The sequence below is a fragment of the Acanthochromis polyacanthus genome, chromosome 20 (genome assembly GCF_021347895.1).
Source record: "Acanthochromis polyacanthus isolate Apoly-LR-REF ecotype Palm Island chromosome 20, KAUST_Apoly_ChrSc, whole genome shotgun sequence".
In the NCBI taxonomy this organism is placed as follows: Eukaryota; Metazoa; Chordata; class Actinopteri; family Pomacentridae; genus Acanthochromis; species Acanthochromis polyacanthus.
The window spans coordinates 32,005,859-32,031,052 of record NC_067132.1 but is presented as its reverse complement, the minus strand read 5'-3'; the positions used below and the strand labels follow the sequence as shown (position 1 = coordinate 32,031,052).

At 46.3% G+C, this 25,194-nt stretch overlaps 2 protein-coding genes and 1 long non-coding RNA gene across 61 annotated transcripts in view; 1 reads left to right on the top strand and 2 right to left on the bottom strand.

Annotated features, from left to right (window-relative positions):
* The window catches only part of gcm2 (glial cells missing transcription factor 2), a 12,743-nt gene extending 8,970 nt beyond the window's left edge, over positions 1-3,773 (bottom strand). Inside the window, exon 1 of the mRNA XM_022208354.2 lies at positions 3,607-3,773. Within this exon, the coding sequence (XP_022064046.1) occupies positions 3,607-3,699 (93 nt within the window). The 5' untranslated portion in view covers positions 3,700-3,773. The remainder of the gene's footprint in view (positions 1-3,606) is intronic.
* A 1,370-nt stretch (positions 3,774-5,143) lies between these two features.
* Positions 5,144-25,151, top strand: LOC110960942 (synaptonemal complex protein 2-like). 40 transcript variants are annotated; one of them, XM_051940199.1, is made up of 28 exons: positions 5,147-5,330; positions 5,431-5,550; positions 7,783-7,896; positions 8,024-8,128; positions 8,366-8,390; positions 8,474-8,553; positions 8,681-8,763; positions 8,897-9,629; positions 9,863-9,915; positions 9,995-10,040; positions 10,239-10,331; positions 10,520-10,592; positions 11,016-11,143; positions 11,434-11,557; positions 12,040-12,089; positions 12,158-12,227; positions 12,366-12,508; positions 12,605-12,635; positions 12,899-12,991; positions 13,064-13,185; positions 13,293-13,695; positions 14,440-14,493; positions 22,495-22,634; positions 23,295-23,456; positions 23,897-24,004; positions 24,227-24,436; positions 24,526-24,584; positions 24,910-25,151. In XM_051940199.1, the coding sequence occupies exons 1-28, from the start codon at positions 5,244-5,246 to the stop codon at positions 24,962-24,964; spliced, it is 3,564 nt and encodes a 1,187-aa protein (XP_051796159.1). In that variant the 5' UTR covers positions 5,147-5,243; the 3' UTR covers positions 24,965-25,151. The 40 variants fall into 40 exon arrangements, 33 of the variants coding, with proteins under 33 accessions (XP_051796166.1, XP_051796165.1, XP_051796162.1 ...); XM_051940200.1 differs by having other exon boundaries at positions 5,148-5,330; positions 23,349-23,456; XM_051940206.1 differs by lacking the exons at positions 22,495-22,634; positions 23,295-23,456; positions 24,526-24,584; positions 24,910-25,151 and adding exons at positions 13,724-13,833; positions 14,248-14,303; positions 23,213-23,238 and having other exon boundaries at positions 5,144-5,330; positions 13,293-13,583; positions 14,440-14,549; positions 23,897-24,289.
* On the bottom strand, positions 13,384-24,089 carry LOC127531288 (uncharacterized). Of its 20 annotated transcripts, XR_007938318.1 has the most exons (10): positions 23,884-24,052; positions 23,664-23,715; positions 23,280-23,497; positions 23,006-23,087; positions 22,592-22,785; positions 22,266-22,399; positions 14,425-14,480; positions 14,233-14,316; positions 13,597-13,708; positions 13,384-13,456 (listed from the first exon to the last, which is right to left on the bottom strand). It is a non-coding gene; the product is annotated as an uncharacterized LOC127531288 (long non-coding RNA). The 20 variants fall into 20 exon arrangements; XR_007938317.1 differs by lacking the exons at positions 14,233-14,316; positions 23,664-23,715 and adding an exon at positions 13,847-13,902; XR_007938313.1 differs by lacking the exon at positions 23,664-23,715 and having other exon boundaries at positions 23,362-23,497.
* Positions 25,152-25,194: the final 43 nt, after the last annotated feature.

The following is a 25,194-nucleotide window of genomic DNA, read 5'->3' as shown; positions in this document are numbered from 1 at the left end:
ATCATGAACAACCTGAAATTTATTAAGAAAAATAAATTCAGTTCCATCCTCATCCATCCTCAGTTTATAATTTCCTCATTACAACTTCCAGATCAGAGTGTCTACAAAGAAACACAACATTTAGTCACCTGGAACTGAACCATGGAGGATTTACTGGAGGATCACAACCACAGAAGAAGAAAAAACAACAACAAAAACATGACAAAAAATGGCAAAAGAAAGAAACAAAACAACAAAAATTAGACAAAAAAAACAACTGAGACAAAGCAGAAGCACAAAACAACAAATATGAGAAACAAGACGACAAGAGTCAGACAAAGAAGACAAAAACAACAAAAACAAGACAAAATATTCCAAAAATGAGACATAAAAAGAGAAAAAATGAGACAAACAACACGAAACAAAACAAAAAATTAGACAAAAAAGTTATAAAACAACAAAAAATGGACGAGACAAAATGACAAAAAGACAAAAACGGACAAACAACACAAACGAGACGAAAAACAAACTATAAGAACAAGAAGAACAGACAAAGAATCATGAAAATGAGACACAAAACGACAAAAGAACAAAGAACAATCCAGTATTTTACCTCATGATCCAAACAACGTGTCACGGTCTAAAAATGATTTTGAATTTATAGTTTTACTGATTTACAATCTGCAGTTAATGTCTTCTCTGGATGAATTATTATTAATTAGTTCTTCATGTAGAACCTCCTCAGAACGTTTAGAACACACCTCAGAATCTAAACTAATTCAAACTGACTTCATGTTTCTACTGAACACACGGTTGGAGGAACAAATAAAGGAACATTTCCCCCAAACGCACAGACACTAATAATGATAATAATTATTATGCATTTTATTTGTCCTTTCTGGTTCCTCACAAACACCTTCCTGGTAAATAAATGAGCAGAAATAAACTGCAGCTTCTCCTCTAAACATTCTAACAACGGGTTAAAAACCGACGTTTCTCTGGAAGTTCGGACTATTTCTCATCATCCTTAAAGCCAGACACAGATGTTTGTAGCTTATATGTAGAACAGGCTCAGATCTTCTGGTTCCTTTCCTCCTCTGTGACCACAAACGGAACACGAAACACATCTGCAATTAATTTGACATTTTTTAAAAATTCAATAAGTTTAAAAGCTGAAAGATGATTCAAATGAACAATGACATCAGTTTGATTACTGAGTGCCGTGTTCAGAAGTATGAGCAGCTCTGATGTGAATGAGCAGCGATCAGCCGTCCACGCTGTTCTGTCACATGTTCTTTAAATTCCTCTGATTTAAAACAACTTCATTAAATTTATTCTTTCTATTAAATTTAATTTATTTAATTAAATGTAATAAAAGCAGAAAACTGGAAACTGTTAAAGGAACTTTAAAGAACGACTCAGATTAAAAACAATAAAAACTAAATGGAGGATAAGGGATTATTTATAACCCTGATCGATCAAGTTATTGATCACTGTGGGGGTATTTGAGGGGAGCTATTGATCGCTTGTTCCAGCTGATCCCAGGTCAGATCTACGAAGTGTTTTCAGTGGAAACAGAAATCTAAAAACCAGTTTTTTCTGTTTTAGCAACAACAGAACGAAGAGTTGAGTCAGCGAGTTCCACGACACGGAGACAACCTTCAGAGAACCTTCAGAGAACCTTCAGGGAACCTTCAGGGAACCTTCAGGGAACCTTCAGAGAACCTTCAGAGAACCTTCAGGGAACCTTCAGGGAACCTTCAGGGAACCTTCAGAGAACCTTCAGAGAACCTTCAGGGAACCTTCAGAGAACCTTCAGGGAACCTTCAGAGAACCTTCAGGGAACCTTCAGAACAGCGCTGGAAGCCTGTGGTTAGAACAGTTCTGCTGCATCTCTAATAATTAGTGTCATTAATGTCACAGATTTATGATGATTTAAAATCTCGTTATTATTTAATATTTAATGTCACAACTGAACTTTACAATGATGCAGGTGTTTAATAACAGGATTTATAAAAACATTTCACTGTGAAATCATGTTAGAATTTAAAAACATTAAATGACAAAAACATCATTTAATGACATAAATGTGAAACGATGTCATTTATGAACGATATGATTTGATAACATCCCATAATAATAATAATAATAACCAGCTGGAACGTTTCTCTGATGCTCGTCATGTTAATTAATTTCTTTAAAGACTAAAAAGCAGCTCGACTTCGTATTCATATTTAATATTTACTGACGTAGATTTTTTTGTTGGTATAATTTATGTTTATTAAGTTTAAACTAAACGTCCTCTGAAGGATCAAATGTTGTGATTTTCTGGTTTAAACGTAGAAAAAATAATAATTCATCAACAAAATCAGTTCAACTCATTCAGAAAAATGGAAGAAAGTTTGTTTAGATTAAATCACAGGTTACTGATTATTGATCAGTTTTTCTTCTCATTCAGATCATTGTGGTTCCTGCTTTAGTTTCTGGTTCTCTTTAGAACATTATTTATGTTCTGTGATGTTCCTTTTATGTTCTCTGATTTATTTCTTCTTTATCTGTAAACTTCTGATGAAAACCTGAACCCATTTATCTTTATTATGTTTTATTCATATTTATGATTCTATTATATTTATTATGTTTAATTCTTATTTATGATGATTCTGTTTATATTTATGTGATTTAATTTTGAAAGACTAAATTTCAACCAAACTGGAGATCATAATTAATAAATCATAAAGATGTCAGTTTATCTGCTGCTCTGCTTTTATTATTATTATTATTATTATTATTATTAACTCGGTCCTTCCCGTTTTTCTGGAAACGTTCCGTCATTAGAACCCAGAAGAACCGCAGGAAACCGACTTTAAGGGGAGTACACCTTGTTAAGTGCTTAAACTCTTCATTAGGCTTCATTAAATGTTCAGTTAGTGACAAACAGCAGCTTGGTGAGAACTTGTGCGTGGTTCACAATCTTCACCTGCCATTTTTTTAATCTGTATGTTTTGGGACAGGCGTTACGTAAAACCTGATAACTTTTAAACTATTTGAGCAATCATGCTGATTCTTTCACAGATTGTTCTTCAGACAGTACTTCTTAAAATAATGGATGCTTTTTTTAAAACTTTATAATCTGACCACTTAAGACCATTTTCATTCTGGGGTAAAGACTTATTTATATTGAAATGGTTGCTGTGGCAATAAGAAAAAGAGTTACCCCCAAAGCACCCGTTATTTGTTCTACAGCAGGTTACTCTATCAGAAGGTATAAGAGTCATTAACACAAAATGTATGGACTCTGAGCAGATAGCATCTAAAGATGGGTCACTGGGAAATGTGTATTGACATGTTTAGGACAAGATTTTGTCCCCGGGGATCACTGCATGTAACTTCTAACTGTTAAAATGACAATTTGCAACTCATAAGCTTTAAAATGAAGCATAGCATGTTAAACTGGGTCATATCAAACATTGTTAAGAGCCATACAATATAATGGCTTTGAGAACCTGTGAAATAAGGTGTACTCCCCGCTTAAACGCGCCAAAATCCAGAGTGGATCGGTTCGGTCTCATCAGGGATGATCCGCTGATTGATCCGTGATTGGTTAATCGGTTACCGGTTCTGGGTTACCTGAGGCAGCTTGGGGTCGTTGATGTCCCAGGTCAGCTTCATCCCAACGGAGCAAACACAGTCCGCTTCGTCCCGCTCCTCGGCCCGGGACATGCTGCCGCTCCTGGTCCTGGTCCCGTTACTGGTCCTGGTCCCGTTACTGGTCCTGGTCCTCTGGATGGTTCTGATCCAGATCCTTCGGGTCCGGTTTCAGTTAGAAAACAGATGTCAGCTCGGAGGAGAAAGTTTATTTGAGAAACTCTGAAGTTGAATTAAATCTTTAAAGTTTAATTAATTTCTATTAAAGTGATCATTAAAATCCTCCCAACAGCGCGTGCGGCTCCGTGCAGAGTCTGAAAGAAGTGAGAAGAGGAGGAGGAGGAGGACAGGTGAGACGTAGGAGGGAGGAGGGGGGAGGGGGGAGTCCAGCAGAAAGCCGCAGGTGAACTATCGAGAGAAAAATGAACGGAATTTGGTTGGTCCGTTCTGTGTGAACGGGAGGCTCCGCTGCGCCTGCGCTGCAGACCAGACTCCAGTCAGAAAAGATCCGTTTTTACTGTATGTCTGACAGAAAGGCGCGCGCCCGCGGACACACACACACACACACACACACACACACACACACACACACACACACACACACACACGTACACATACGCACGCGCGCATGTACAGGTGTGTGTGTGTGTGTGTGTGTGTGTGTGTGTGTGTGTGTGTGTGTGTGTGTGTGTGTGTGTTGTGTAAACACTTTGGTGTTTCTACCAAAACAAACAAACTCATTAGTCATCAATTAAAGCAGGACCTGCTCACCTGTCTGCCTCTGTACCTGCCAGGACATGCTGACGTCACTGAGGTGTTTGAGGAAAAGAAAAAAATTCCGTCCTGAAGTCACATTTAATTATTCCATCCATGCATTCTCTACACACCGCTTTATCCTCACTAGGGTCATGGGGGGTGCTGGAGTCTATCCCAGCTGACTCGGGTGAAGGCAGGGGACACCCTGGACAGGTCACCAGTCTGTCACAGGGCTACATATACAGACACACAATCACACTCACATTCACACCTACGGACAATTTAGAGTAACCAATTAACCTCAGCATGTTTTTGGACTGTGGGAGGAAGCCGGAGTACCCGGAGAAAACCCACGCATGCACAGGGAGAACATGCAAACTCCATGCAGAAAGATCCCAGACCCAGGCCGGGATTTGAACCAGGATCTTCTTGCTGCAAGGCCAAAGTGCTAACCACTACGCCGCTGTGCAGCCCACATTTAATTATTGACATCATCAAACTGTCATGGAGATGAAGCTGCACCTTTACACACATGTGCACACCTGTCTCAGTGTTTAATGACGTTCAAGTTTAATGATAATAATCCCGCTGATATCCCTCCGCCGGGACTACTTTCTCTCTGTGCTGCGGCGCGGCCACAACTCTGATGAGTTAATTAGCGGCAGCTGTGCGCGCCCCGACCCGCCACGGACGGAAAGAGATGGTAAGAACCGGTTTGATGCGTATTATTGGTGATCGATTGATTTTAAATGTGACTGACTCCGACTGGCTGCTGGACGAATGACGTTATTGATCAGTGTGACGTCAGAGTGGGTCCCAATAACGATCAATAATCTGCATCGATCAGAGGGAACGGTCTCCTGATGGAGAGCATGTTCTGTCCTGCAGCGCCCCCTGCTGAAGGTTCTCTAGAGGTTCAGGGTAGAACAGATGCACAGAACGTTCCACAGGTTCTAATTCTACTGTTTAAGGACGAATTTAAGGTTTTCAGGAAATACTTTCAGTTTGACTGGAGAATGTGTGTTCTAATGGAGAACCTGTTCTGTTTAGTTTGAGGTTCTAATGGAGAACTGTCTTCATCATGGAGATGCAGCTCAGCTGGTTTCTTTGTTGCGTCGTGAAGGACTCACCAACACCACCGTCACCAGGGTGGACATGCTGGTTACCAAGGTAACGAGGAACACCATGTCTTTGTTTGTTTGTTTGTTTCAGGACCTGTGTGTATCTGGTTTGTTTGTTTGTTTGTTTGTTTCAGGACCTGTGTGTATCTGGTTTGTTTGTTTGTTTGTTTGTTTGTTTGTTTGTTTCAGGACCTGTGTGTATCTGGTTTGTTTGTTTGTTTGTTTCAGGACCTGTGTGGATCTGGTTTGTTTGTTTGTTTGTTTATTTCAGGACCTGTGTGGATCTGGTTTGTTTGTTTGTTTGTTTGTTCATTTCAGGACCTGTGTGTATCTGGTTTGTTTGTTTGTTTGTTTGTTTGTTTGTTTGTTTCAGGACCTGTGTGGATCTGGTTTGTTTGTTTGTTTGTTTGTTTATTTCAGGACCTGTGTGGATCTGGTTTGTTTGTTTGTTTGTTTATTTCAGGACCTGTGTGGATCTGGTTTGTTTGTTTGTTTGTTTGTTTATTTCAGGACCTGTGTGGATCTGGTTTGTTTATTTGTTTGTTTATTTCAGGACCTGTGTGGATCTGGTTTGTTTGTTTGTTTGTTTGTTTATTTCAGGACCTGTGTGGATCTGGTTTGTTTGTTTGTTTGTTTGTTTGTTTATTTCAGGACCTGTGTGGATCTGGTTTGTTTGTTTGTTTGTTTGTTTATTTCAGGACCTGTGTGGATCTGGTTTGTTTGTTTGTTTGTTTGTTTGTTTGTTTATTTCAGGACCTGTGTGGATCTGGTTTGTTTGTTTGTTTGTTTGTTTGTTTGTTTGTTTGTTTGTTTGTTTCAGGACCTGTGTGGATCTGGTTTGTTTGTTTGTTTGTTTGTTTATTTCAGGACCTGTGTGGATCTGGTTTGTTTGTTTGTTTGTTTGTTTATTTCAGGACCTGTGTGGATCTGGTTTGTTTGTTTGTTTGTTTGTTTATTTCAGGACCTGTGTGGATCTGGTTTGTTTGTTTGTTTGTTTGTTTATTTCAGGACCTGTGTGGATCTGGTTTGTTTGTTTGTTTGTTTGTTTGTTTCAGGACCTGTGTGGATCTGGTTTGTTTGTTTGTTTGTTTGTTTATTTCAGGACCTGTGTGGATCTGGTTTGTTTGTTTGTTTGTTTGTTTGTTTGTTTGTTTGTTTGTTTGTTTCAGGACCTGTGTGTATCTGGTTTGTTTGTTTGTTTGTTTATTTCAGGACCTGTGTGGATCTGGTTTGTTTGTTTGTTTGTTTGTTTATTTCAGGACCTGTGTGGATCTGGTTTGTTTATTTGTTTGTTTATTTCAGGACCTGTGTGGATCTGGTTTGTTTGTTTGTTTGTTTGTTTATTTCAGGACCTGTGTGGATCTGGTTTGTTTGTTTGTTTGTTTGTTTATTTCAGGACCTGTGTGGATCTGGTTTGTTTGTTTGTTTGTTTGTTTGTTTCAGGACCTGTGTGGATCTGGTTTGTTTGTTTGTTTGTTTGTTTATTTCAGGACCTGTGTGGATCTGGTTTGTTTGTTTGTTTGTTTGTTTGTTTGTTTGTTTATTTCAGGACCTGTGTGGATCTGGTTTGTTTGTTTGTTTGTTTATTTCAGGACCTGTGTGGATCTGGTTTGTTTATTTGTTTGTTTATTTCAGGACCTGTGTGGATCTGGTTTGTTTGTTTGTTTGTTTGTTTATTTCAGGACCTGTGTGGATCTGGTTTGTTTGTTTGTTTGTTTGTTTATTTCAGGACCTGTGTGGATCTGGTTTGTTTGTTTGTTTGTTTGTTTGTTTCAGGACCTGTGTGGATCTGGTTTGTTTGTTTGTTTGTTTGTTTATTTCAGGACCTGTGTGGATCTGGTTTGTTTGTTTGTTTGTTTGTTTGTTTGTTTGTTTGTTTCAGGACCTGTGTGTATCTGGTTTGTTTGTTTGTTTGTTTATTTCAGGACCTGTGTGGATCTGGTTTGTTTGTTTGTTTGTTTATTTCAGGACCTGTGTGGATCTGGTTTGTTTATTTGTTTGTTTATTTCAGGACCTGTGTGGATCTGGTTTGTTTGTTTGTTTGTTTATTTCAGGACCTGTGTGGATCTGGTTTGTTTGTTTGTTTGTTTGTTTGTTTCAGGACCTGTGTGGATCTGGTTTGTTTGTTTGTTTGTTTGTTTATTTCAGGACCTGTGTGGATCTGGTTTGTTTGTTTGTTTGTTTGTTTGTTTCAGGACCTGTGTGGATCTGGTTTGTTTGTTTGTTTGTTTATTTCAGGACCTGTGTGGATCTGGTTTGTTTGTTTGTTTGTTTATTTCAGGACCTGTGTGGATCTGGCTTCAGCAGAGTTCTGGTGGTTTTAAAGTCTTTAATGATTTTGTCTGAAAACACAAACGACCTGCAGACGCTCATCAGCCTCGGACTGACATCAAAGGTCTGATTGATCTGATTGATCTGTATTGATCGGATTGATTGGATTGATCTGATCAGTCTGATTGGTCTGTATTGATCTGGTGATCAGTGATCTGATCAAGCTGTATTGATCACTGATTATTGTTTAGGTGTTGCTGTGGTTCGAGGCGGTCAGTGACCTGCTGACCTCTGATCTCCAGAAACGCTCCGCCCCCCTGCTGAATCTTACTGAGGAGCTGTTTGACTACTTCCTGGTGAGCAGCATGCTGGGTAATGAAGTGTTCCATCACAGGTCAGGTGACTCCACTGGCCAATGAGAACACTCGTTTGAAGTGACTTTAATTAGGTTAACTGAGACTGTTTTCAGAGGCTAAAACTTCCAGATGTTCCCTAAACGCTCAGAGCAAACATTAGTTTCAGTATAAATGAGTTTTAATTTACATTAACCTGAGAGATGTTTAACAGAACTAACCTGTGTGTCTGTCTGTCAGGTGTTGGGTCAAGCTTCTCTCCCAGGTTTGTTTTTTCTTTCTGTTTTTTGACTGTATTCTCAGTTTAAATTTTGGCTTTCAAACTTGTCTGTCTGTCTGCCCTTGCAGTTAGTCAGCTGTCTGTGGTTCTTCGTCAGTTGGCTCGATTCACTCTGGAACCTCAAATCAACTTCCCACTGAGACTGGAGGTAACCATGGAAACAACTTGCTCTGTGCTGGTCTGTGCTGGTCTGTGCTGCTCTGTGCTGCTCTGTGCTGCTCTGTGCTGCTCTGTGCTGCTCTGTGCTGGTCCTGAAATCTTTTCTCTGCTTTCAGTCCATCAGAACCTTCAACAGCATACTGGAGTCTCTGAGCCGAGAACAGAGGAGGCAGATCCAGAACCAGCAGAACGAGATCCTGTAATACTACTGTAGTATTGTAGTACTATTGTAGTACTGTAATACTACTACAGTACCACAGTACTGTAGTACTACTACAATACTGTGGTACTGTAATACTACTGTAGTACTCTAATACTGTGTTGTCTCTCAGCTCTCAGGTGGCTGCAGCCATTCTTACAGTTGGAGGTGAGTTTCTGTCGTCCAGGTGTAGCGTCTTGTCCAGGTGTAGCGTCTCGTCCAGGTGTAATGTCTCGTCCAGGTGTAGCGTCTCGTCCAGGTGTAGCGTCTCGTCCAGGTGTAGCGTCTCGTCCAGGTGTAGCGTCTCGTCCAGGTGTAGCGTCTCGTCCAGGTGTAGCGTCTCGTCCAGGTGTAGCGTCTCGTCCAGGTGTAGCGTCTCGTCCAGGTGTAGCGTCTTGTCCAGGTGTAGAGTCTCGTCCAGGTGTAGCGTCTCGTCCAGGTGTAGCGTCTCGTCCAGGTGTAGCGTCTCGTCCAGGTGTAGCGTCTCGTCCAGGTGTAGCGTCTTGTCCAGGTGTAGAGTCTCGTCCAGGTGTAGCGTCTCGTCCAGGTGTAGCGTCTCGTCCAGGTGTAGCGTCTCGTCCAGGTGTAATGTCTCGTCCAGGTGTAGCGTCTCGTCCAGGTGTAATGTCTTCTCCAGGTGTGTTCTCCACCTGTCATCTGATCCTCTGCCTGTTCAACACACGTGGGGACTGGCGGCCATGTTTGTAGTCCTGTGTTTTTCAGATTACGAGCTGCAGGTGAGCCTATCAGAGGCTCTCTGTCGTCTGACTCCACGCAGGGACAGACAGCAGAAAGCCAATCAGTGGTTCTCCAGCCATGACATCAGTAGCGCCTTCTGTGACATCAGTGATGCAGACTTTGAGGTGGTGAGTGACCTGTCTGTCTGTCTGTCTGTCTGATCTCCTGTCTGTCTGTCTGTCTGTCTGTCTGATCTCCTGTCTGTCAGTCTGTCTGTCTGTCTGTCTGTCTGTCTGTCTGTCTGTCTGTCTGTCTGTCTGTCTGATCTCCTGTCTGTCTGATCTCCTGTCTGTCTGTCTGTCTGTCTGTCTGTCTGTCTGTCTGATCTCCTGTCTGTCTGATCTCCTGTCTGTCTCTCCAGGACTGCAGACGTTTCCTGAACTTCGTTAACCGTTACCATGGAGACCAGAGAAGGTAAACACCCCAGAACCTGAATGATCTGAACCTCCTGAGAACTTCTCTGATGTTCTTCTCCCTTTATGCCGTCTGTCAGGGTCTACACCTTCCCCTGCATGAGAGCCTTTCTCAGCTCCACCCAGGTAAACATTGCACCTCAGTCTGACCTCCATGGTTCCTCTGGATCTCCTCACATTTGGTTCTCCTCACATCTGGTTCTCCTCACATCTGGTTCTTCTGGATCTCCTCACATCTGGTTCTCCTCACATCTGGTTCTTCTGGATTTCCTCACGTTTGGTTCTCCTCACATCTCAATCTCCTCACATCTGGTCCCTCTGCAGCTGTTTGCTCCAAATGATGACAAACTGGACGAGTTCTGGATCGACTTCAACATGGGCTCAGAATGTGTGAGTTTTTTCATCGATGAACCTCAGGTAGGTGCAGTACTGAATACTCAGTCTGTAGTTATGAGTACTCAATCTGTAGTACTGTAATACTGAGAACTACAGAGATTTCTCTCTGGACAAAAGAACAGCTGGGAAACACCTGGAGATCAGCTGGAGAACATTTGAGGAACATCTGAGGAACATCTGTTAAAAGTGAGGTTCTGTTCATGTTTCAGGGTTTTCTGTGGGGATCCATCCATCTGCTGAAGGAGGACGTGGATCATTACAGCCTGCAGGACAAACATGATGGTCAGAACATGTCAGAACACCACAATCTGGAGTCCTGCAGCTCTATAGAAACAGAACAACCATGAAGAAGGAAGGAGAACTCTGACCGTCTTCTGTCTATAGGACTCAGAAGAATGGAAACCAGAAAAAGCTATTTTGATTGTTACTCCATAAAAACATGAAATCCAGGAACCTTCTTGACCACCAGGTTCCCTCAGATGTTTAAACTCTGAACTAATGTTGTCTGCTCATTCTTCTGTGGAGGTTCTGTCATCCAGGTCCTGGTAGAAACCTGCTGGAGGTTCTGGAAACTGCTGGAGGTTCTGGAACCACCAGCTGGTTTCTCCTGGAGCTCCTACCATCTTGTCATCCTGTAGATGTAAAATCTGTTGATCTGTTTTCAGGTTCTCAGGTTTTTGTTTTTCTGTTTCCTATGATGGACAGAGACGGTCCTGAGCGTCCATCTGAACAATCCCATCATGTACCAGGACAGAAGAGAACAGACGGTGGAGCTGACCTTCAGCTGTGGACTTCACAGAGAGCTGGAGGAGGCAGCTGGGAGGGTCTTCATGGTACTACCACCATTCTCCTCTTCATTTGTCAGAACATCTCAGTTTGTGTTGATCTTCTCAGTGGATGCGTTCAGATGCAGTCACATGGTCTTCCTCGCAGACAGGTGTCTCCATAGGTGGTCTAACCGTCTTCAGGTGTCCCAGAGGTCCAGTTTTTCTGAGACCTTAGGAAGTCTGCAGACAAAGAAAAACCAAAAACTGCAACGAGTCACTTGTGACCTAAAGCTCCAACAGAATGAATTTAACAAGACATGTTAATGATGTCACACTGATGATGTCACTATTGACAGAAAGTGCAGCGGTCCCCCCGTCCTCCAGACGCACGTGGTACGGTCCAGGCCTCCCCCGCAGCAGACAGACACAGTGTTCGATCCTACGGCCGCAAAAAAACACCGAGCAAGAGTCAGCTGAGGGGTGAGTCATCAACCCCACTGATGTCACTGCATTACATCATCCGCAGCGTTTATTATATTATCAACAATGTTTATTACATCATCCACAACATTTATGACATCAACAGCGTTTGTGACATCATAAAGTTGTTGATGATGCCATCGGTGATCATACTTTCCCACATTAATCAAGAACTTTCTCAGTTCATTTCTCTGCTTGTTCTTATTGATTATTGATCAGATAATATCCGTAAAGGATCAATAACTTCCAGCCAGCGAATTCTTTATTTTCTGCAGTTTTAAGTTAAAAACAAAAGTGAAAGATTTCATGTCAGAAAACATTTTTACCCAAGAAAAGTCAAATCAACTGTTTGGTTCAAACTAACTGTAAAAATCTGAATTTTAACTTTGAGGTTGAAACATAGAAATGTTGTAGAAACGTTGCAACGGTCTTTAATGTTACGTTTGTTCATATAAACAAGTTTTCTGTCTCTCCGTCCATAGTTTTACCGCTGTCGTCTCCGAGCAGTGAAGAAAACTCCCCCGTATCCACGGTAACCACACTGACACAAACAAACAAACAGTTGATTATTAAGTCTGACATCACTTTTCTGCATTTCAGCCAAAAACCAGAAACAGAGCAGAGATCCTGTTTGATCAGATCAGACACTCCACTCCCACCACAGCCCAGCGTGAGTCGGCTGTTTACAACTTTACCGCTGTAAACAACAACAGGCTGTTAACAACATGTAAACCATGGACTGTAAACAACATGCTGTAAACATCGTATAGGGTGATGTTGACCACATCTGCTGTCTGTATGAATCCAGCTGGTTTTCAGGTAAATGCTGATCTGACTGATGATGTTGACGCTCCTGAAGTCCACCTGTCTGGTTCCACACCAAGTGTTCCTGAGTGGGCGGAGCTTCAGGTCTCAGAGGAGTTCAGACAAAGCCACTCTCCATCAGAAAAGGTTTCTTTCAGTAGTTTTTCCTCAGTGAGAACTTCTGCTCTTTTCCCAGTTCTGAAATGTTTCCCGGTTCTAAAGTGTTTCCTGTTTTCTCACCAGGTGTTCCGGAAGAGAGAAGCTCCAGATTCAGGTAAAAACTCACCATTCTGGAGGATCCTGAAGAAACACCAGAAGTGGGGAAAGTAGAAAATAAAATGACTCCTCATTACTGAGGACTGAAGAACAAATGCCTTTACGTGTCCTAAAGGCAGAACAAACTACTAAAACAGACAGATTTATAAAACTGACTCCAGATTATCTCATCGATGTAAACGTGGAACCTGCTGCTGGTCAGGGCTCTAAATACTGAACCAAAGTCAGTCAGAACTAAAATTAATCTGTGTCTGTGCTCAGGTTACCTGTCAGACCAGACTGAGGGCACAACTGTCCACAAGAGGAAGGTGGAGCAACAGCAGGAGGGGGAGGAGTCTAGCTTAGCTCTCACAGGTAAATTCTTTCATTTGAGTTTCATTTTGAAGGTAAAGTGTTCTATGAATCTGCTGCTGCTTACCTGTTCAGACCACTTACCTGAAGGGGCGGAGCCAACTGTGAAGGGTCTATCCTATGAAGGGGCGGAGCCAAAGTCTGACATCGTGGCTGCTTTCAGGACCTTCAAAACAGAGCTGGAGCAACACTTCACAGTCAGTAACCTGTGGTGGTTCAGTGGTTATTGACGATTTTCTGTGATTGGCTGATCAGTGACTTCAAGGATCAATAAAGCAAAACTAATCAGTTAAAGTGTTTGCAGGGCGGCTGGCACCAAGTAGAAGCTGAAGTTCTTCATTCTCTGAACGAGTGCCAACAAAACGTTTCCTCACTGCTCAATGCTGTCAATCAAAACAGGTACCGCCTACACCTGTCCATCACACAGGTACCGCCTACACCTGTCCATCACACAGGTAGCGCCTACACCTGTCCATCACACTGGTACCGCCTACACCTGTCCATCACACAGGTAGCGCCTACACCTGTCCATCACACAGGTAGCGCCTACACCTGTCCATCACACTGGTACCGCCTACACCTGTCCATCACACAGGTACCGCCTACACCTGTCCATCACACAGGTACCGCCTACACCTGTCCATCACACTGGTACCGCCTACACCTGTCCATCACACAGGTACCGCCTACACCTGTCCATCACACAGGTAGCGCCTACACCTGTCCTTCACATAGGTAGCGCCTACACCTGTCCATCACACAGGTAGCGCCTACACCTGTCCATCACACTGGTACCGCCTACACCTGTCCATCAGAGGTAGCGCCTACACCTGTCCATCACACAGGTAGCGCCTACACCTGTCCATCACACAGGTACCGCCTACACCTGTCCATCACACAGGTAGCGCCTACACCTGTCCATCAGAGGTAGCGCCTACACCTGTCCATCACACAGGTACCGCCTACACCTGTCCATCACACAGGTACCGCCTACACCTGTCCATCACACAGGTACCGCCTACACCTGTCCATCACACAGGTAGCGCCTACACCTGTCCTTCACATAGGTAGCGCCTACACCTGTCCATCACACAGGTAGCGCCTACACCTGTCCATCAGAGGTAGCGCCTACACCTGTCCATCACACTGGTACCGCCTACACCTGTCCATCAGAGGTAGCGCCTACACCTGTCCATCACACAGGTAGCGCCTACACCTGTCCATCACACAGGTAGCGCCTACACCTGTCCATCACACAGGTACCGCCTACACCTGTCCATCACACAGGTACCGCCTACACCTGTCCATCACACAGGTAGCGCCTACACCTGTCCATCAGAGGTAGCGCCTACACCTGTCCATCACACAGGTACCGCCTACACCTGTCCATCACACAGGTAGCGCCTACACCTGTCCATCAGAGGTACCGCCTACACCTGTCCATCACACAGGTACCGCCTACACCTGTCCATCACACTGGTACCGCCTACACCTGTCCATCAGAGGTAGCGCCTACACCTGTCCATCACACAGGTACCGCCTACACCTGTCCATCACACAGGTACCGCCTACACCTGTCCATCACACAGGTACCGCCTACACCTGTCCATCACACAGGTACCGCCTACACCTGTCCATCACACAGGTAGCGCCTACACCTGTCCATCACACAGGTAGCGCCTACTAAAAGAAAGTATAGCGCAACGGCTCCTTTCCAATTCTTATGGTTCGGAATTCACCAACCACCACTGGTGTGATCGATCAAATCACAGACTGTCCACGTGTTCCGCTTCAGAGACTTTATTGACAAAGTCCAACTAGGTGTACAGAATGCCGTATGTGTGTGTGGTCTGAAATTGAAAATATAACACAATATAAGAATATATATCTATGTACTAACTACCATTTAACAGCGATTTGTGGATTCAAAATGTCACATTGGCTTTGTAGGGTGATTTACCGCTATATTACAAAATAACCACTAGATGGTGCCATGAGACCATATAATACGTCCCTTCACAGAATTCCCTTAGGGGGAAGTAACATAAAAGCAGTACTTTTCATGCAGAAAATACCAATAACTATATGTAACTAGCAGAGGTTAGCACTCTACAGCACATATGCAACACACATATATATCTCTGCAGCAACAACAGCCATACATGGTGATAAGCATTAACTCCTACTATAAGAACAACAGGTGCTAAACGCACATGCGACCGTAACACTGCATTCCGTAGCGGCACTTAACGATGCCCAATTAACATGATGCCGCAGATTAAACATGAAATGCACAAACATAATTCAGTGGAAATCCTTCACACTATGTATATCTTACTTAAACAAACTTACATTCTTTCAATTGACGCACACAACAGCATGTACACAGAGCTACGAGAAGCTAACGAGATGAACACCGTCTTCTCAACTGCACCAGGGCTGGAGCATACCAACTTAGACGGGGTGGAATGTACCACTCCAAATGGAGGGGTGCAACAGTCAAGAATTGTTCGTCTTTGTTACAGCCGCCCCCAGATTTCCTTAGGAAATCTGCACAACAGCAATGGCCATAGTCAGCCTTCAGTCCTTAGCAGTCCGGCAGCTTAGGAAGGCTGATGATGCGGGACACTGGCCGAGTGTAGGAGCGATCTCCCACTTCAACTGTCACAGTTCGGACACGTCCATCAGGAGCTGGAAGGGTCTGCGTGATCCGTCCCACGGGCCATAACGCTCGAGGAAGCTGGGGGTCAACTATCATTACCGTGTCTCCAGCTTGAAGGTTTGCAGGGTCTGAATACCACTTCTGCCTCGTCTGAAGATCAGGCAAATAGAATCGGATGAAACGGCTCCAAAAGTGGTCTGCTAGAAGTTGGCTCTGGCGCCATCTTCGTCTACTAAGAAGCTCGGACTCTGGGTATACAACCTGTGGTAGTGACGAGTCGGGCCGCCCCATCAACAGGATGTTGGGGGTCACAGGGTCAGGGTCAGCCACATCAGATGAGGTGTAGCCTAAAGGTTTGGAATTAAGGATGCCCTCAATTTCCACAAGCACAGTCTGCAGGACCTCCTCAGTGACGGACTGATTGCCAAGAATAACCTGAAGGGCTTGTTTGAGAGATCGTATCTCTCTCTCCCAACAGCCCCCAAAGTGAGGGGCACTCGGTGGGTTAAAGGTGAACTTGATCTGTTGGGAAGCCAGGTGGGTCTGCAGCTCTGGCTGAAGTGACGAGAAGGCCTCTCTCAGTTCCCGCTCTCCACCCTTGAAGTTTGTGCCCTGATCAGAGTGTATCTCCAAGGGCTTGCCTCGGCGGGCCACAAACCTCCTCAGAGCCATCAGGAAGGAGTCTGTGTCAATACTGGTGAGGAGATCTAAATGCACTGCCCTTGTGGTCAGGCATTTAAATATTATGCCCCATCTCTTTTCTGTTCTTCTGCCGATCTTTATGGTGTAGGGACCGAAACAATCGACCCCTGTTGAATAAAAGGCCGGCTTATGGAGACGTAGCCTAGCGGGGGGAAGATCTGCCATGCGGGGGATGTGTGGCTTCCCACGCCACTTCCTGCATTCAGCACAGTGATGCTGATGACACCGTATGGCCTCTCTTCCTCTTAGGATCCAGTATTTCCTCCTCACTTCAGCAAACACTCGTTCACTACCTGGATGGTGTAGCTGGTCATCATAATGCTGGATGAGAAGCTGCGTGATTTTGTGCTTGGGGTCGAGGACAATCGGGTGGAGGGTCTCTACATCGATGTCTGGTGTGTGCCGTAGCCGACCACCAACTCTGATGAGCTGTGCAGTCTTGTCAAATTGTGGAGCCAGAGTTATAAGGCGACTACTGCTGGAGAGGGATTTCTCTGCCCGCATCTGGTCATAATCATGGGGGAAACAGTCCTGCTGCACTCGCTGAAGTAGGATGTTCTCTGCCTGTCTGTAGTCATCAGCAGTGAGTTGGGCGTGGGCCGCCCCCTGCAGGGACTGGGTAGTGGCTGCAACCAGTTCATTCCAGGTCTTAGACTGGGTGATGTCGGGAATAGCGGTGAGGGGAGGTGTGACAGATAGGCCGCAGAAAGTCGCTTTCTTCAGTTCCCCACACTCTGCAGTGATGGCTGGCACCTGTTGCAATTGTGGCCACTGATCGGAGGTCTTTCGTAGAAAGGCTGGACCTTGGAACCAGCGACTCGTGGCTGTGAGCTCTTGAAGGTGCTTGCCTCTAGTGATGTCGTCTGCAGCATTATTTGCAGAGTCTACATACCTCCATGAGTCTCCAGCAATCAGTTCCTGAATTTCTGCAACACGTGTTCCTACGAACACTTTAAATCTACAAGAATCAGACTGCAACCAGGTAAGTACAGTGGTTGAATCAGTCCATAAGGTGATCTGCCGAATGGGCAGAGTGAGCTCTTCTTTCAACACTTTCGTCAGCTGTGCTCCGGTTAGGGCTGCACATAGCTCCAGGCGTGGAATTGATTGTTGTTTCTTCGGAGCTACGCGAGATCTGGCGGTGAGAAAGGCAGTCTCCACTTCACCTTCGGCACTCTCAGTTCACAGGTATGCGACAGAGCCATAGGCACGATCTGAAGCATCACAGAAGACGTGTATTTCTCTCTGACTGGTCTTTGAATCCAGATGTTCGCTGGTGTAGCACCTTGGTAGGATGATGTTCTTCAGATCAGGGAGCTCACCCTCCCACTCCTGCCAAGCGTGAAGGAGGTCTTCAGGTAGGGATGGATCATCCCAGTCTCTCTTTTGGTCCCACAGTCTCTGAACAACAACCTTGGCTCTGGTGGTATACGGCACAATAAATCCAAGGGGATCATATTGGCTAGCAAGCACCTGGTAAATGGTGCGGAGGGTGACCACTGTGTGCTCAACGGACTGGTGCTTGTAAGACAGTGTGTCTGAAGGACAATGCCAGAGAAGTCCAAGGGCTCGTTCAGAAGCATCTGGTTGACCTTGGATTATCCACAACTCTGCGCTGGTGGATCTGATATCAGGGGGCAGGTGGGAGATAACAGATGGTTTATTACTTGTCCACTGTCTTAGTTCAAAGCCCCCGCTGGCCAGTGTGTGCTGCAGATGATCCACTAGGGCTTTAGCCTCCTCTTCAGATGAGAGACTGTGTAGACAGTTGTCCACGTAGAATGACTTCAGCACTGCTTCTCTGACGTCTTCTCCCTCACTAGTATGTTCGATTGCATGTTTTTGAAGAGCGAATGTGGCACAGCAGGGAGAACTGGTGGTGCCAAACGGTAGCACTCTCCATTCAAAATGTCGGGCGGTTCCTCGCGTTTCAGATCTCTCCACAAGAATCTGAGGAGGGGCTGGTCATCAGGAAGCAGTCTGACCTGATGGAACATGCTGCGAATGTCGCTGCTGATAGCCACTGCATGCTCCCTGAATCTCAAAAGCACAGCCAGTAGAGAGGGACCCAGTGTTGGACCAGGGAGCAGGCGTCGGTTCAGGCTCTCACCTTTATATTCAAATGAACAGTTGAAGACCACTCTGTTCTTCTCATTGTGCGTCACCATATGGTGGGGGATGTACCAGCTTGTAGGAGTGTCTTCTTCACCTGGTTTCACCTTCACAATGTAGCCTGCTGTTGCCAGCTTCTGCATTTCGGCCATGTAAGCAGCTGCTTTCTCTGGGTCTCGAGACAGCCTTTTCTCTGTTGCACGGAGCTGAGGGAGAGCTGCTTCCTTGGGAGCTTTCAGTGGGGGCATGTTCTGCACACGTAGGAGGGGGGTAGCGTATCTGTGGATGCCCTCTACATCCACTCTGATTGTTCTACTCTCCAGCAGGGCAAGAGCCTCTTGGTCTTGACGTGAGCGGGTGCTAATCTTCTCATTGCGCCAGGGCAGAGTGTCCATTTGCCACAGCTTCTCCACATGGCTGTAGAGTTCTGAGGGCTGTGACTGGATGGATGTGAATAAGATCTGCTGTTCTGCCTGACAACGCCGCAGACCCTGTGCTGGGCCTTGGAGAGTCCATCCAAGACGAGTCTTTACTGCAGCAGGGCCTCCAGGGGGTCCCAGGCGTACCGGCTCTACCGGTGTGATCAGGTGGGGGTGATCTGAGCCTATGAGTAGGACGGGGCGGACAAGATGCAGCGGTTGCAGGGGTAGATCTTTCAGATGTTTATATTTCTTCTGCAGCGCCTCAACTGGATGGGTATGTTCAGCTAAACCCAAGCGTTTTGAGGTGAAGGCGTGTTTGATGGCGTAAACCCGATGTGGTTCAGCAGCAGACGAGATGGTGAAGGAAACCATAGCACCATGTAGGATTTGCATTTCTTGTCTAACAGTTCTCAAGGGGAGATCTTCGGGTTCCCCTTTAAGGCCAAGCTGCTGAGCTGCTGCTTGGAGGAGAATTGTGCGCTCTGAACCATCGTCTAGTATGGCGTAGGCATCCATGGTTCTGCTTCCATTCCTCAGCACAACTCTACTGACTTTGAGCAGCACCTTTCGCCCTTCTAAAGGTCGGTCGATGTATAGGACCTCCTCTGTAGTGCTGGTAATGGAGGTTTCTGTGGTGTCTGATTTCGCTCCAACCTGCTCTCTACCGCCACCAGCCCATGCATTGATATCATGCAGAGCAAGAAGGTGACGGCTACTACAGCTCTTGCAGCGCATCTTCAGGTTACATTCAGCAGCTCGATGGCCTCGGCCACAACGGTGGTTATCTTTAATCCAACTCTGCTTCTGAATCGAGCTGAGCATCTTGAAATTAGCACAGTTATTCAGTGAGTGCTTACTGTTGTCACAGTAGGGGCAGTACTTCTTGTTGAGGTCAGCTGGAGGTGGCGGAGTTGTCTCCTTCTGGGGAGCGGGTGCTGTGCTCATAAAAACAGTTGACGGTCCTGTGGAAGCTTTAAAGGGTTTCTTCTGACCTTTGCTCTTGACTTCCTTCTCTCTCCTTGTGCTGATGCTGAACTGGGTGTTGTCTTCCTGTATCTGGAGCTCGTACTCTAGCCAACCAGCAAAGTCAAGGAGAGTTGGTATGGGCACGGTGAGGGGGTGAATGAAGCGGCGGAAACTAGAGCGAAGCTCATGGGGGAGTTTACTTAACAGCCGAGACACATGTGAGCCACACTCTAACTCGACATTGCCTTTTCTTCCCAGTTGTTCCAACATGCTCACCAAGGAACGCACGCGGAGTGCAAACATCCTGAAAGCTTTGGTGTCACCATGAGTGATATTCGGTCCATCCATGAGTTCAGCTATCCGTTGGAGGGCTAACTGGTGGGGCTGTCCATATTGCAGGTTCAGAGCTGCCATGGTGTCAGTAAAAGGATGTGTAGAGTTACTATATGAGTCCGCAATGAGAAGCGCCTCTTCGGTCTTAAGGTGATCAACGAGTATTTGATACCTAAATCTTTCTGAAGCATCACTGGGGAGAAGGTTATCAAGGGCAATCCTCAGACGATTAAAGTCCCGTGGATTTGGGCTGCTCATGTCAGGAATTGTGGGCGTTGGGCCCCTATAGAACCGCTCCTGTCCTCCCACTGGACTTGGGGTATGGCGACGGGAGTGACGGTAATGGCGAGTGTCTTGTCTCCTGGATGCAGGGCCTCGATGTGACCTGTAGTGATGCTCCTCACTCTCAGAGGAACTGGGATCGGACGACTCTCGGAATTTCCTAGTGATTGGAGCCATCCTCTGGTTAACATAGGAGGTGGGTTGCACCTTGAGTGGTGGGGAGAGATGTGCTTTCACTGGGATGGGTTCACATCTCAAAGGAGCAGATGAACGCTCTGTCTCCAGCGGGCTGGTGGTCCTGGGCTTGACTGGTTCACCTGATGCCTGCAGTTGCTGGACCAGACCACTTAATTGCTCTACTTGTTCACGTAGCTTGCGGGTGTCAGAGGAGTTTTGACGGCTGATTTGCTCTAACTTGAGCTTATTATGCTCATTCTGATAACGAAGTGTCGCATTCTGCATCTTTACCTCCTCCAACTCTGCGAGCAGGGCTTCTCCATCTGGGCCTGGTCTCTGCTGGTCAGTCCTCCGGAGGGACTCTCTCTTAGAGGACCACTGATCCTTCAATACCCACTGGGTCGAGGGGTTATCATCCTGGCTGACGGGTGATGACGAGCGCTCGCCTCCGGTTGCTCCTTCCTCTATTCCTCTATCCTCCTCATGGTACTGAACAGGGTGAGCTGAGACAGGTAGAGGATTACTCCTGTGGAAGCCGGTGAGGTCGTAGTCTTGCAAGTGTGCGGGAAGGGATGGCTGCCTCCTGACGCGCACACTGGGCTGGTCCTCTGGTACTTCAGGCATCCTTATCAGTGGCGAGATGGCGATCCGGCTCGAAGGACCATAAAAGAAAGTATAGCGCAATGGCTCCTTTCCAATTCTTATGGTTCGGAATTCACCAACCACCACTGGTGTGATCGATCAAATCACAGACTGTCCACGTGTTCCGCTTCAGAGACTTTATTGACAAAGTCCAACTAGGTGTACAGAATGCCGTATGTGTGTGTGGTCTGAAATTGAAAATATAACACAATATAAGAATATATATCTATGTACTAACTACCATTTAACAGCGATTTGTGGATTCAAAATGTCACATTGGCTTTGTAGGGTGATTTACCGCTATATTACAAAATAACCACTAGATGGTGCCATGAGACCATATAATACGTCCCTTCACAGAATTCCCTTAGGGGGAAGTAACATAAAAGCAGTACTTTTCATGCAGAAAATACCAATAACTATATGTAACTAGCAGAGGTTAGCACTCTACAGCACATATGCAACACACATATATATCTCTGCAGCAACAACAGCCATACATGGTGATAAGCATTAACTCCTACTATAAGAACAACAGGTGCTAAACGCACATGCGACCGTAACACTGCATTCCGTAGCGGCACTTAACGATGCCCAATTAACAAGATGCCGCAGATTAAACATGAAATGCACAAACATAATTCAGTGGAAATCCTTCACACTATGTATATCTTACTTAAACAAACTTACATTCTTTCAATTGACGCACACAACAGCATGTACACAGAGCTACGAGAAGCTAACGAGATGAACACCGTCTTCTCAACTGCACCAGGGCTGGAGCATACCAACTTAGACGGGGTGGAATGTACCACTCCAAATGGAGGGGTGCAACAGTCAAGAATTGTTCGTCTTTGTTACACCTACACCTGTCCATCACACAGGTAGCGCCTACACCTGTCCATCACACAGGTGGCGCACACACCTGTCCATCAGAGGTACCGCCTACACCTGTTCATCACACAGGTAGCGCCTACACCTGTCCATCACACAGGTAGCGCCTACACCTGTCCATCAGAGGTAGCGCCTACACCTGTCCATCACACAGGTAGCGCCTACACCTGTCCATCAGAGGTACCGCCTACACCTGTCCATCAGAGGTACCGCCTACACCTGTCCATCAGAGCTACCGCCTACACCTGTCCATCACACTGGTACCGCCTACACCTGTCCATCACACAGGTAGCACCTACACCTGTCCATCAGAGGTACCGCCTACACCTGTCCATCACACAGGTACCGCCTACACCTGTCCATCACACAGGTAGCGCCTACACCTGTCCATCACACAGGTACCGCCTACACCTGTCCATCACACTGGTACCGCCTACACCTGTCCATCACACAGGTAGCACCTACACCTGTCCATCAGAGGTACCGCCTACACCTGTCCATCACACAGGTACCGCCTACACCTGTCCATCACACAGGTAGCGCCTACACCTGTCCATCACACAGGTACCGCCTACACCTGTCCATCACACTGGTACCGCCTACACCTGTCCATCAGAGGTACCGCCTACACCTGTCCATCACACAGGTACCGCCTACACCTGTCCATCACACAGGTAGCGCCTACACCTGTCCATCACACAGGTACCGCCTACACCTGTCCATCACACTGGTACCGCCTACACCTGTCCATCACACAGGTAGCGCCTACACCTGTCCATCAGAGGTAGCGCCTACACCTGTCCATCACACAGGTAGCGCCTACACCTGTCCATCACACAGGTAGCGCCTACACCTGTCCATCAGAGGTAGCGCCTACACCTGTCCATCACACAGGTAGCGCCTACACCTGTTCATCACACAGGTAGCGCATACACCTGTCCATCACACAGGTAGCGCCTACACCTGTCCATCAGAGGTAGAGCCTACACCTGTCCATCACACAGGTAGTGCCTACACCTGTCCATCACACAGGTAGCGCCTACACCTGTCCATCAGAGGTAGCGCCTACACCTGTCCATCACACAGGTACCGCCTACACCTGTCCATCACACAGGTAGCGCCTACACCTGTCCATCAGAGGTACCGCCTACACCTGTCCATCACACAGGTAGCGCCTACACCTGTCCATCAGAGGTACCGCCTACACCTGTCCATCACACAGGTAGCGCCTACACCTGTCCATCACACAGGTAGCGCCTACACCTGTCCATCAGAGGTAGCGCCTACACCTGTCCATCACACAGGTAGCGCCTACACCTGTCCATCACACAGGTAGCGCCTACACCTGTCCATCACACAGGTAGCGCCTACAACTGTCCATCACACAGGTAGCGCACACACCTGTCCATCAGAGGTACCGCCTACACCTGTTCATCACACAGGTAGCGCCTACACCTGTCCATCACACAGGTAGCGCCTACACCTGTCCATCAGAGGTACCGCCTACACCTGTCCATCAGAGGTACCGCCTACACCTGTCCATCACACAGGTACCACCTACACCTGTCCGTCACACAGGTACCGCCTACACCTGTCCATCACACTGGTACCGCCTAGACCTGTCCATCACACAGGTACCGCCTACACCTGTCCGTCACACAGGTACCGCCTACACCTGTCCATCACATAGGTAGCGCCTACACCTGTCCATCAGAGGTACCGCCTACACCTGTCCATCAGAGGTACCGCCTACACCTGTCCATCAGAGGTACCGCCTACACCTGTCCATCACACTGGTACCGCCTACACCTGTCCATCACACAGGTACCGCCTAGACCTGTCCATCACACAGGTAGCACCTACACCTGTCCATCAGAGGTACCGCCTACACCTGTCCATCACACAGGTAGCGCCTACATCTGTCCATCACACAGGTAGCGCCTACACCTGTCCATCACACAGGTAGCGCCTACACCTGTCCATCACACAGGTACCGCCTACACCTGTCCATCACACTGGTACCGTCTACACCTGTCCATCACACAGGTAGCGCCTACACCTGTCCATCACACAGGTACCGCACACACCTGTCCATCACACAGGTACCTCCCACCTACACACACCTGTCCCAGTACTGAACCTGTGTTTGTCTGCAGGTTGACGTTGCTGCAGAGGTTTGAGAGCAGCATCAGTGATCAGCTGAAACAACTGGAAGAAAACTCAACTAACCTGAACTCCATCAACACTCAGATCCTGGTACTCACTCTACAGTAATACTGCAGTAGTACTACAGTAACAGTACAGTTATACTAATGATTCTGGACTCGTCCCCGTTTGTCTTGCAGAGTTTCGTCCAGTCTGAGATGCAGCGACTCTGCACATTCTGCAAGGAACACCTGCACAGGTGAGTCTGATCTGGTCTGAACCGGTTTATTCTAACAGGTCTAGCAGGCGGTAACTGTTCTGAACCGGTTTATTGTAACAGGTCTGATCTAGTCTGAACCGGTTTAGCTTTTGTATCTAATTTAAACCTCATTGTGACAGTTTTGCTCAGACCTCATCACGCTGTGAGGATGTGCTTTGGATCCAGTTTACACCAGTCCGTAAACTGGACCTAACTGGTACATCCCGTAAAGATGCTGTTTGACCTGGTTTAAAACTCTGGATCTGTTTTAAACCTGTTCAGACTGAATCTGGTTTGGACCTGATTTCAACTCTTGCTGCCTCAGGTTGAAGTCTCTGAAAGGTGAGGAGTCGGGCGCGGAGCATCGGTCCAGCCAATGAGGGGGACCAGAAGGAGGACAAGCCTTTGAGATGAGTGGTCCAGTTTGGTGTTCAGACTGGAAGAACTGGTCCCAGTCAGAACCAGCAGCAGACTGACTCCCTTCTTTATCGTTTCACTGGATTTCTGTTTCCATGTTTGAGTTAAAAGATCAGTTTTTGATGAACAAATAAAAAAATCTGCAAAGTTCATGAATTTGATTGGTTGTTGCTTTGATACTGTTGCATCAGCT